The sequence below is a fragment of the Gadus morhua genome, chromosome 17, assembly GCF_902167405.1.
Source record: "Gadus morhua chromosome 17, gadMor3.0, whole genome shotgun sequence".
In the NCBI taxonomy this organism is placed as follows: Eukaryota; Metazoa; Chordata; class Actinopteri; order Gadiformes; family Gadidae; genus Gadus; species Gadus morhua.
The window spans coordinates 2,117,197-2,130,276 of record NC_044064.1 but is presented as its reverse complement, the minus strand read 5'-3'; the positions used below and the strand labels follow the sequence as shown (position 1 = coordinate 2,130,276).

Below are 13,080 nucleotides of genomic sequence, written 5' to 3'. Positions count from 1 at the left end.
CAGACTTCCCCTCATGGAGAGCTTACACAGCTGTGTGCACCGCCCCCCGTTTATGTTTGTGTGTGGGCTGCATCAACCAGCCTGGGGTCCCTGGGTCCTCAAAACCCCAACCAGAAGCCCGCTCATCCTATTGTCGCCTCCCCAAATCCACAAGGTCTTCCTCCTTCCTTCCTCCTCTCTGGAGTCACACTGTTCTCCTACACATCAGCCGGCCTCTGTCTGTGCTCCTCTGACCATTCGTCCGATGAAGAATTTTCAATTACATTTTTCTCCCTTTTCTTTCCGTCCAAACCTCAAACCTTCATCCTGCCTCAGGGTTATGTTGTGGTGCGGTGTAAGGGGAAGAGTATGTTCCATTCCTATAGTCCAATAGCGTCCTTTTAAATGGATTCTCCATCCGCGAGGTCGATTTATAATAAAGAACCATGTACTTAACGAGTTAATCTCGATGGCATGTGATGCATCTTACTTTCAGTCTGCACCGTCTGCAACATTGTAGAAAGCATTAGACGACGGCACTCATCTATTTAGATATATATTTCTCTATTTATTCTTACCTGACTTTTATGTACGTTAAATTGCCTGTACTTAAATTGCACCTACTTTCCATTTCCTTAAGCAGAGAACGTCTTAACCAAGCTGAAAGCCCCCCCCCCCCCCCGGGTTAATTAATAAATTAATAAATGAATGAAGACCCCCGGTACTGTGTCATGACGGTTCCTCCTCCCTCTTTCTCCTCGCGGTTCGCCGCACAGGTCCTGGGTGATCGGGGCCATCGCGCTGCTGTGTCTGCTGGGCCTGACCTGGGCCTTCGGCCTGATGTACGTCAACGAGAGCACGCTGGTCATGGCCTACCTCTTCACCATCTTCAACTCCCTGCAGGGCATGTTCATCTTCATCTTCCACTGCGTGCTGCAGAAGAAGGCAAGGACGCCGGGGTTTCTGGGTCGGGTTTTGGATGAAGATGTTCCGATGCCATTTTTCTTCCTTCCCGATACCGATTCAGGTTCCTGAACTTGAGTGTCAGCCGATACCAAGTGTATACCGATACAGCATCTCGCATTGTAACTACGAATAGCACTATTGAAGGGTTCAGCTACGATGCCAGCTGTCGGTTCACTTACTGTCGAATTAGATGATTTACATTTGAAAGCTATAATTATAATAATACATTTGATTTCTTCCGGTTAAGCTTGAGCATCCATGTTTTTCCGACTTAGCTCGAACGCACGTAGGCCGGAGATGGCGCGTTTCCCATTCCGACTTTTCCACCTCGGACCTTTAACGAACGCAGCATAACACTGAGGTTTTTGTAATGTTTTGTTTGCGATCGGATCGGAGCACAGAGACTTGCGTTCTCGGCGATACCCGATGAGGAATTTCCGATACTGGTATCCTCACACTCAATGACATTTTAGGAAGACGGAGAAATAGGATGCCAGCACATTATACCAACATGCTAGGGGAGTAGTGTTGAGTAAAAATATGTGTTTTTTATCAGGCTTTGTAGTCAGACGGCTGCACTCTCGCCGTAAAAGAAAGTAGCAATTATGTCCAACCTTTTCCATTCCAAGGATGGTTGAAGGCTGTAGCCTCACCTCAGGGACGGTTAAAATAGAAACGCACGTCAATGTCGATATCAATGTCAAATGTATTTCCATAGCCCTTTAATCACCGCTATCGTCTCGGAGGGAATCGCGGGCCAACGTTACAACCACAACACTTCCTCACACCTTAAGCCCCCTTAAAGGGCGATAAGAACCCCCTCCCCAAAAACCCAAAAGGGGAAGGAACGTGTAGAGGAACACAGAAGAGGGATCCTACCTTGCAGGGATGGTTAGGAAGTGGGTTAGATTCCCAATAATTAAAATTATGACGATATTTGATCATGTAGCATATGCTTCCTATGCGTAGTGTCAATTATCAATAGCTTACGTTTAATTTTGCTCCTAGGCCTGTAATAGATCTCGGCACATGGTTCTATGAACATCCTTACTGTACCGACAGCGATATATATTGTTTCTCTTTCTTCTGACAAATGTACTTACTGTAAGTCGCTTTGGATAAAAGTGTCTTCTTAATGCCCTCAATTTTAAGTATAAATGTCAAATGTGACACTCTTATTGTGTATTTAGACATATTTCCTGGATGCTTTTTGTTGTTTTCTTTTTAAATATGTTGTATTCTTTAGTCCTGGCCGTTCCGCTCTGCCTCCCAGGTTTCCCGCCCCTTAACTTGTGTGTTTTTCCCGTTGGCCAGGTGCGTAAGGAGTACGGGAAGTGTTTGCGGACCCACTGCTGTAGCGGGAAGAGCGTGGAGAGTTCCATCGGCTCGGCAAAGAGCGGTGCCGTGCGCCCCCCCGGACGCTACACCACCGGGTCACAGGTTTGTCCCCCGTCAGCCCCCCCCCCCCCGTCACCTCTCAGCCCGGTCACGTACACAGATGTGTCATACCGTCCATGTCTCCTGATGTGTATCCCGCCCCTCATGTGGGGATACTTTGCCCAGGATAGCCGTCTATTTCAATACAAAGAAACGATTTTGCGTTTAAGAGTTCAATTCCGATTTTTCAGTTTGAGAAGAAAGTTCGTCAAACCTATTTTGATTTTTGAACCCGACAATCAATTCCAGGCGACATATCGTCATACCGGACAACATTTCCTGCCTTTCTTCACATTAGATTGATTCCAATGTGCTTTCCTGCCCTGAGTATATGGTCTACTTTATAGCCAGCAATTAATGCTACTTTCATAAGGTTAGTTTAGCTAGCTAGCTACTTCTAGCGAGCTGCTTCTAGCGAGCAGCTTCTAGCGAGCTACTTCTAGCTCGCTGCCTCTAGCGAGCTACTTCTAGCGAGCTGCTTCTAGCTCGCTGCTTCTAGGTAGCTACTGCTGAGTATAGCAGCTAATGCTCATGTGATAGCAGCACACATGCATACTGACGCTCATCTCCGCAGAGCCGAATCCGGCGCATGTGGAACGACACGGTGAGGAAACAGTCCGAGTCGTCCTTCATCACCGGGGACATCAACAGCTCGGCGTCGCTCAACAGAGGTACGCGCACACAGACACACAGACACACAGACACACAGACACACAGACACACAGACATACAGACACACAGACACAGACACACACACACACACACACACACACACACACACACACACACACACACACACACACAGTACAGAAGGCTTGGTTGACCCCTACCTTCCCCTTTAACCCAGCCCCTTCCCTACATGGTTAACTTCTGAGGACTTCCTTGTGTATTTTGATTTTGGAAGTTTTGGATTTATTTTTCACTTATTTTTTGAGAACGCCTCCTACTCACAGACTAAAACATCCAAATAAAATCAGATGTTGTGTGAGAAAGACTTGTAGAGTCCGCCTTAATTAAAACACTGATTTGACTTTGGTGGAAGAGTGTACTGCTAAACATCAGTAGAATCTCAATGATGTGGAGGAGAATATCCATTAATTAAAAGATTCCACATGCAAACTCCAAACTGGGCCTGTCCACATGCGACTTATTGTTTGCTTGGTAACCAAGTGTTTTTTTCCAGCCTGTATAAGTTAGGAAAACTAGTTTCCACCAAATACATCAATCAATATTTTCAGCAGATATGTCTAAAATCTTGCATCTAATTGGACGTTACAAGGTTTGTGTACGCACATATTATTCTCAGTCAATGAAAGTGTGTGATATAACACATGATGCATGGTCATTTTACACTGTTCATGATTCTTATGATCAGCAAGGGTTATCTATAAGGCCCAAAATCACACTTAGTAGAGATAATAATATTTAAAGTGTGCAGGTTAAATGATGCGCGTCAATACAATTTTTAACGACACAAATTGTGCAGTGTGTCCAAGAGTGGCACATTAGCACTAAATGTAGCATAGCCTTTGATTGTGGTCTCTCTCTCTCTCTCTCTCTCTCTCTCTCTCTCTCTCTCTCTCTCTCTCTCTCTCTCTCTCTCTCGCTCGCCCAGGGCCCCATATTAGAGCATAGACACTAATACATTGTTACGATGACGGATTAATGTTCGACAGCGGGAAGGAGTGTCAAGATCTCAATAATTACACACTCAGCTCAGCACCATCAATTCTCGTGCGTGCACACACACACACACGTGCGAGCACACACACATGCGCACAGCCTTTATCTGTAGTAAAAAGGGGTCAGACCTGAGCGAGGGCGCAGTGGTCGATGGGCTGCTAGCCAAGAGAAGCATACAAAAACAAGATATTTCACTGAAGAAACGACGGACGAAAGTAGAAGAAATCGATTATTTAAAAATAAAATACAGATCTTGACCAGAGTAGGAACATGTCGGGAAAAGCTGAATGGTGGACGTTTCTCATCCAAAGTATCTCCCCAGGCCGTGAGTGCATATATAATATGAATCGATGTGTTAATGCAGGTGTGCTTTCAAGTGGGGCTGTAATAGTGTTGCCCCTTATCGACGAGAGGTTCACCCCATGGACCCCCCATAGTTAACAGAGGCAGGCAGCCATAGTTAGCACCAACCCCCTTCTGTGTCATCGCTATGGATACGCTGGTGCACGCTTCTCTCTGATTGGTCCCCGTTATTTAAATCCAAGCATTCTCCTTGGATGACATTACATCTACATTTACATTTAGGGCATTGAGCAGACGCTTTTACCAGACGCTTTTACCTCAACGGTTCATACACACATTCACACACCGACGACGGCGGAGTCAACCATGCAAGGGGACAGCCAGCTTGTCGGGAGCAGTTAGGGTGAGGTGTCTTGCTCAGGGACGCCTCATGTTACAGGAGGGAGGGGGTATTGTGGGACTTGATCGGGGGTGGTCTCCCAGTCCCCCAGTGATGGTGGTTATCACACATGCAATCAGGACAGGCTTTGGAAAAGCGTCTTTCTGATAATCAAAACACAGCCAAGGTGAGAGGGAGGAGAGTCGAGATGTAAATGACACCAATCATCTCACATAGAAGGTGACACTGATATTAATATCCAGTTTTATTACCTCAACAAGAACACTGTTAGAATTAATATTAAAAAACAAAGCAAACATCCCAGTTAAAGTTGGTTCACGTCTGCCTACCTCAGTGACATAACTATAACAAAACAGCGTCGTTATGTCAGTACTTTTCCAGACTCTAAGGTTACCTTTCTTTAAGCCGGCACAGAGGCTACCAAAGCTTCCCGCCTGACTGTAGCGAAAGGCCACAGTAAGCTTAATCACCCGGCTCAGACTGGTCCCAGTTGTACATGATGTGGTTCAGTAAAATGTAAAAAGCTCTATTTGTGTCTCAGTGCCTCCGGCGGCCATTTCCTAAGGAGCGCGATCGCACTCGGATGCAAAGTAACTCCCACTATTCGATGGGTGCGTTGTGTACAGGGTGTACAGGCCAGCTATGAAATGTCTGGTCCAGCACTTTGTGAAGGGGGCGTCATCTATTAAGGGATACTGCTCGTTCGGATGAGTGATAGGAAGGGCCAGTACACACACACACACTTGCACACACGCACATGCACACACACACACACACACGGAAATAGAAAAGGTGGAGGTTTTTCAGGGTAAGGGAATGAGTCACCTGAAGGTAGTTAAAATAACATCCATGATCGTGAGATTAAGTAGCCACTACTGGTGCGCACACAATGGACCACAGAGTTCAGTAAATAACATTCCCCTCCAAAATCCAAGTGGGTGTGATCGATAAATCCAGAGGGTTTGCATAAATAAGCAAGAGTTTATAATGCGTTTTATGATTAACACATTCAAGTAGCGAAAGTTAAGGTCTCAAGTGGTATCACTCTGCACTGAATTGCCACTTTTTATTCATTACATCACCGTGACAATCATCGAAGTGAAGCGCAAACTCATTTGACATTGTTCCAGCGTTTGCTGAAGGCCTGTCAAGGCTCTTGAATGTGTCCTGTTTTTGCAGGGCTGTACAATGTTTGACTTCAGCTCTGTCTCTGCTTGTGTGCATTCGTTAGTTTTCTTTTGAATGTTGCTACTGTCTGCTAAACCATGTTAGCGATCAATGTTTGGGCACGGCGATCGCCAAGAAACAAATGGCTTTTGTGGGACCCTTAGCGGCGTTGGTTCGGCGTTTCGAGCGGGCAACATCGAACCTTCCCACTAACGGCCGCACAGTCGTTTTGAATGTTGAAGGACCCCTTTTTTACCCCCGGGTTGCGACGTTGACAAGCCATTTTCAAAAACGACCCTTTTCTGACATCACAAGTTGGGACCACTCCCATGTGTGATGTCACAACAGGGGGGGAAAACTGGCCGATCGACATCCCAACCGGCGGCAAAAACGGCTCCCGATAACGCCTAGCGCCCACGCTCCAATGCTTGTGCCTGACCTGATGTTATCTCTCCCTCTCCCTCTCTCTCTCTCTCCACATACCTCACTGTTTACCAACCCTTCCTCTGTCTCCACTCTCCTGTCCCCCTTCTCCTCGTCTCTCTCTGTCTCCCCCCGCTCTCTCTCTCTCCCCCTCTTTTATCCGTCTGGCTGTTCCAGGGGCTATGGCTAACCATCTTATCCCTAATTCTCTGCTGCGACCCCATGGCACTAACAATCCCTATAACACCCTGCTTGGGGAGTCATCCATCTATAACAACCCCTTGGGCATGTACAACACGCAAGGTGTGGCTTCGCTCTCTCTCTCTCCCTCCTTCTCCTGTCTTTAAACCTGGGGGCGGGGATCAGGCGAGGACGGTGTCTTTGTGAGGCCTCAGCGTTGTTATCGGACTGGGTTGAGGTTTGATTCCCGACGCGACGACTTGACTCGATACGGTACGGTAAACGTAGGAGCCGGCGCGTTATACTGCGATAGTACTTTGATGTTAATACTTTTCTAAAACGTGGTGAGACTTCTTTTTGCACCACTCCACTAGCTTTCGTTTTTGTCCGGATGATTTATTTATACGCCGATGTGTGATCATCAATGCGCTGATTTATATGTTTTCTAAGTCAACACGTGAGTGATTTATTCATGGCGTGCCTCACAACGCCGGGGGTATCCCCCAGAGCAGACACACAACAAAGGAGCAAGCTATAGGCCGCATTCGCTCATCTATTCGTAGCAGAGTCTAAAATAACAGTGTTTGCCAGCTCCTCGCGGTCGACTTTCCCAACCCAAGTCTAAATGAAAACAAAATGGCCGCCAAGTCATTAAGAATAAACCAAACTTGAATTTGATTCTAATCTGTCGTCCAGGGAGACAGCGTCAGTCACCTACGATGAGAGGGTTCTTCACAAGGCTTGGATCAAAGACACTATCCTCCGTCCTCCAATCCCTCCGTAAACAGAACAGACAGACGTACAGACGTACAGCGACTCCACTGTATTGATGCAGAGTTGGAGCCCGAAGGTGTATCGTCGCTGTCAGTCCAATGCCATTCAGCATCAGTTACCCTCCTTGGGTACACATTTCTTTGAAACCCAATTTGGACCCGATAGCTGTGGCGTTCTGCAGCCAAGATACACCAGCGGCGGTCTTATGGTGTTGCTTTCCTCCAGAGTGTTGATAAAGCTCTGTGTCATGGCTTTTGTTTGTTTTGTTTCTGTGCCCTTGTATTCTTTTTTATTGATGTACATTTTTTCTCTCTGTTTGTTTGAATTCGTTTATTTTCTGTTTTATTTCTTATAATGGTGCCGCACGTTTGTTAGCAAAGTGTTAGCAAAAGCTATGATGTGGTTTAAAGGAAAATTAACAAGAGGAGGAAAACCATAAGACAGATTTGTGGTGTCCTGTTTGCAAATGTTTATATTAATCGTTAAGTTATGCTAAATGTGGGCGATATCTGCATTTGTCTATCTAGCACAAGATCAGACAGAAAAACAATGACTGAACAAATTACGGTTTAATAATTCAATGTCAGCTATTCATAGTCCTTCGGCCATAACTTTATCATAATCACCAGCAAACGGAAGCATATGTTTGAGGTCTATATTCCCGAAGGCCATTTATCACCCTGCATTGATGTCACATGTGGGCCACAGTGCCTTTATAACGAACCGTGCCTTGTGCGTTTGATATTTCTCTTCCTTCCTGTCGCCGTTCTGCTTATTTATGTGTTTTATTGTTGTGCTTTCTTCCTCTCCCCTCCTCACGCTGTCGCCGTTAAAGAGCCCTACAGAGAGACAAGTATGGGCGTCAAACTAAACATTGCTTACCAAATGTAATTTGCTATGGATTTCACCTTCTTTCCTCACTCAGTGCTGACTAAAGGGTTCATAGGGGATTTGCCATTGAGAGACGCACTATAAAAATGTAAAAGTCTTCCCTACGCAAAACCAACTAGTGAAGATGGATAGACGAATATACACACGCACGTAGTATACCTGTATGTACAAAAAGAGCTGCAGAAACGTTGGTTGATCCCGGATGGGACGTTCGGGTTCACCGCAGAAAGAGCATTCGTAAACATAACACAAGATAAAACTTTATAAAACATTAAAGTTGGAGACAACTGTGCTTTGTTGTATACTTTTTTAACAAATGCAGCATTGAAGTTGTCAAACTAAATTCATGAGGTGTAATTCCTGAATATTTACTAAAGCAGCTCTATGAATAATACATATGATGTTGGGCAGGGGTAGATGTTATTTATATATTAAATATGAAGATCAATTTGGCAGGGTGCCCATTGTTTTTGTTGCTTATTATGCATTGGCGTGCTTGTATTAGTACATTCTCTGTAAGGAACATTTTAATGGTGGGACATACAGTACATGCTTGCACTGGGCAATAGAGCTTCAACCCTAGTCTTTGTGTGTTACTTTTAAGTGTTGTGTGCATGGCTGTGTTTCTCTCTGTGTTGTGGTGGCCGACGTCTGCGGCCTTAGCTGTTGTGCCTTTTTCATTGTGTGCATGTCACTGTTGTCTGCTGTTTAAAAACAATAAGGTAAGTATCTAAGATGTTTTGATACAAAAAGGCTTCGTCCGCACAACTTGTATCCACAGTGTATTCATTTTTGGATTGTGTACCGACTCAATCAGAGGAAACGTTAAGCGAGTGTTTGACAGTACGACTAAAGTTGCAGTCACCAAATTAAATTGACCATCTCTGGCCAGTGTGTATGTGTGTGTGTGTGTGTGTATTTGTGTTTTATTTGTTCCAAGTGACATTTTAGCAGCAGTAATTGGCTCATGCCATTTGTAAACCCTTCTCACCCATTCCCAACACCCCACCCCCCCTTCCCAAACCGGGTTTTGTCATTCCAGAGGGGATCCTGAACAATGCCCGGGATACAAGTGTCATGGATACTCTACCACTGAATGGTAACCACGGCAACAGCTACAGCATCGCCAGCGCCGAGTACATGAGTGACTGCGTGCAGATTATCGACCGGGGCTTCAACCACAAGGAGACCACGCTGGAGAAGAAGATCCTGAAGGAGCTCACGTCCAACTACATCCCCTCCTACCTCAACAACACCCACGACCGCTCGGCCGAGCAGAACCGAAACCTAATGAACAAGCTGGTAAACAGCGTGAGCAACGGCGGCAAGGACAGCGGCTACGGCATGGGCCTGGGCATGGGCATGGCCATGAACATGGCCCTGGGCCTGGACGACCACCACCACGCCACCTTCGGCCCGCACCGCGACGAGGGCCTGGGGCTGGAGCTCATCCGCGAGGAGTCCGTCGTGCCCCTGCTGCCCCAGCGGCCGCCGCTGATGCTGCCGCCGCCCCTGCAGCCCTCAGAGAGCCTCCACAACCATTTGCACCCGTCTGCTCCGCCCCCGCCCCTCCCCCAGTCCCACCACCCCTTCCTAGCGCCCGGCGCCACCTCCTCGTCAAGGCGGCGGATCCCGCAGGAGAACAGCGAAAGCTTCTTCCCGCTGCTCGCCAACGAACACGCCCGGGAGGAGGGCTGCTCCCCGGCCATGCCCGGCCACGCCCACCACACCCACAACCACCCCCACCACCACCACAACCACCAGAGGGACTCCCTGTACACCAGCATGCCCGTACTCGCCGGCCTGGCGGACGCGGCAGCGTCGGCGGCGGCAGCATCCGCGGCCTCCGCTGACGGCCCCAAGGACGCCGGGGACTCAAAGAGCCAGGAGGCGGGCTCGGACGACGTCTACTACAAGAGCATGCCCAACCTTGGCTCACGCAACCACCTGCACCAGCTGCACTCCTACTACCAGCTGGGGCGGGGCAGCAGCGAGGGCTTCATCGTGTCCCCCAACAAGGAAGATCTGGCCCCCGGGGAGCCCGAGAGGGAGCCCTCGCACCTGGTCACCAGCCTATAGACGGCGGAGTACCCCATGGATCCCTTCTAGGTCCCCTCATGCTGCCCTCCCTTCCCCTATTGCTGTGGTTCTCCTCTCTCCTGTCACTCTCTCTCTCCCTCCCTCCCTCCCTCCTTCCCAGTGTGCCCATTGTGCAGATCTCTGGCCGGCGACTCTAGCCCTCTCTTTTTATTCTGTGTTTCCGAAGACTGAGGCGCAGGATGCTAACTCTGGTCCTGTTGCTAATAGTGACCCCAAAACGGGGTGTTTGGAACTAGGCCTGTTTTGGTGGGCTCATGGGACCGGGCCGCGGTCGGACCACCGCGGGATTCTCTCGATGTTGTCTTTCTCTTTTGTGAGAGGCTCTAACCCTGCGTCTGACCTTTGTGTTTTGTCTGGGTGTGACGACAGATGAGGACTCATGCAAAAAGTTTTTTTTTTGTAGGACTTGGAGATTCAGTGAGAGAGTCCAAAGGAACTTCAAATGGCCCGAAAAACCATTAAAAATATGGGAGATTTAGAGAAAAGACTATTTTATTATTCTTCTGTATCCATTTTTGGCTTTTTGACAGATTTCCTTCGCTTTAGTTGCAGCACATCTTCGGTTGAGAGTCCGGGAAAATTAAAAAATAAAAACGGATTTTAAACAAAGATGAAGGAATCACCGAATGTATGCTTTGGAGCATAGATATTGTTTTTTTGTTTTGTTTTTTAGATTCCTTTCACTGTAATAACAGTTGTTGAAAAGAGGGAGGAAAAACTAATAAGAGAATTATGAGATATTTCTATGTAATTGTACAGATACTAGCATTGCACATAAAAGTATGCTTTTTGTTCCACCCAAACCCTTTTGTCTTTGTAAATGTAGTGGATACGAACAGTTTGGTTGTGCTGGCCCTTTTGATTTCTGATACCAGTCGTTTTCTGTATTTTAACTTTTAATTTGTATTTTGTATTTTTATGAAACATTTCAAAGAACCCATCAACAAGTAACAAAACAAATTCAACTCGTACGAATACACGCATAAACCTTTATGCGTGTCATATGACCCATCTTTCACACTTATGTTTAATTTTGTTTGTTTGTTTTGGGGTTGTGGTTTTTACTGTATAGAAAGAACTTTGATTCAGTGACTCTCAAGAGTGCAGAATTAGTCTTAAATGTCCATGACGTTATTAGAGAGATATCTTGATAGCAGACCGGAGCTCTGCCATCCTGCAGTCATTTTGTCGTTGAGGAGAGGCTCAATAGAAAGATTGAATTACAACTTTATTGGAATAATGTTCAGCACCAGGCACTTGTATAAAAAAAGACAATTGTTTTACTGATTAAACAAAATTATTTTTGAGTGAAAAAGTAACTGCAAAAGTCTGTTGTTTTTTCTTAATCCTTGAGGGGCAAATATTTATTTGTTAAAACAATACTAAGGCAAAAATGAGGTCCGTAAAATTAGTGGCAGGTATATTTTTTCATTGTTGGCGAACATTGTGATACGTTGTTCTTTTATTTATTCCTTTTTGTATTGGTTTCCACTTTCAATGATCCCATAACTAATATTTGTTGTAACAGTGAAACTTGTTTGGTTTTTTCCAACAAAGATTAAAAGATTATTCACGAAAAATGTCACACACTTGTAAGAATTATACCAATGGCATTGGGATAAGAAACAATGGATTAGATTATTGATTAATTAATTGTTATTACTCCTATTAGCATTACGTTCAGTGTGGTGCCAAACCCCCAGCGATCATTACACAGGAACTAATAATGTACTCCTTAAGCTTGTCCAGCTTTCATAAACAAACTGTAATAAACGTTTCAATACCACTACTGGTCTAACTTATGGATTCCTTGCTGATTTAATTTAGTGAATGTCAAGGACATACAGTACACCGGCGTCAGCGTCTTTGTCAAATGTCTCTGTGAAAGTAGATTTATTCGTTTTTAATTGAAGTTTTAAGTTTTGTTCTTTTTTAATATGCATAAAATACACACTTGGTTGTATGGGTGTGTTCATTTTTAGATGGATTTTCTTTTTTTTCACCAGGTTATGATTTTGTGAGAGCGGGAATGCGACAGTTTTCGTTGGGCGTCTCAGGCTCAGTGTGGTAAGTTATTGTTACACTTAAGTTATGATCTTTATGGGCCTTACTCGCCTTGTAGCCATCTTGGTTCCAAACGCTAGCTTGTGTTTAAAAACCAAAAAGCATGCAAGGTGAATGAGGTCATTTTGGACGGTGTATTTCCTGAAACAAACGAAGAAGAGATGTGTACATACAATTGTTACATAATTTTACATACACATATCTAAATATTTATATTTACAAAAATACATACATAATGAATCATATTATATATTAACTGAAATTAATCTTTTGTAAAGTTCCAAAACTGCTCACCACGACAGATAACCGTTTTAACAGTTTGTCAATAATTATTTGTCGATTAATCCATATTGATTAATAAAAAAAAAAATTACATCTGCCCAGTATTTAATATTTTATGCATGCAAAATAATGCAGACTACAGAATCGTCTCCCCCTGTAGGCAACATGAATAATCTGCATCTGATTAACTGTCACCGGCTGGGCGAGAGAGATGGTTCCCTTGGCCTATTGATCAACCCGAAACACCATATCTCTCTGGGTTACGATACACGGAGATGGATAATGTCAGGGGGGGGGGGGGGGGGGGGGGGGGGGATTTACCCAGATGTATGACTCTTGTATAAATAACCAAGAAAAAAATAAAAAAAGTCAGGAAAAAGTGCTGGAGTCATCAGGCGTCGAATCAGTTTGAATGGCGTTTGCAAACCGGG

At 45.3% G+C, this 13,080-nt stretch overlaps 1 protein-coding gene across 1 annotated transcript; it reads left to right on the top strand.

Annotated features, from left to right (window-relative positions):
- Positions 1–755: 755 nt before the first annotated feature.
- Positions 756–12,092, top strand: LOC115529742 (adhesion G protein-coupled receptor L3; the record flags this gene model as incomplete). Its single annotated transcript, XM_030338730.1, is given in 6 exon segments — positions 756–924; positions 2,260–2,385; positions 2,957–3,053; positions 6,536–6,661; positions 8,148–8,165; positions 9,246–12,092. Coding segments are annotated over 6 exon segments (1,573 nt in total), but the record flags the coding sequence as incomplete, so codon positions are not given.
- Positions 12,093–13,080: the final 988 nt, after the last annotated feature.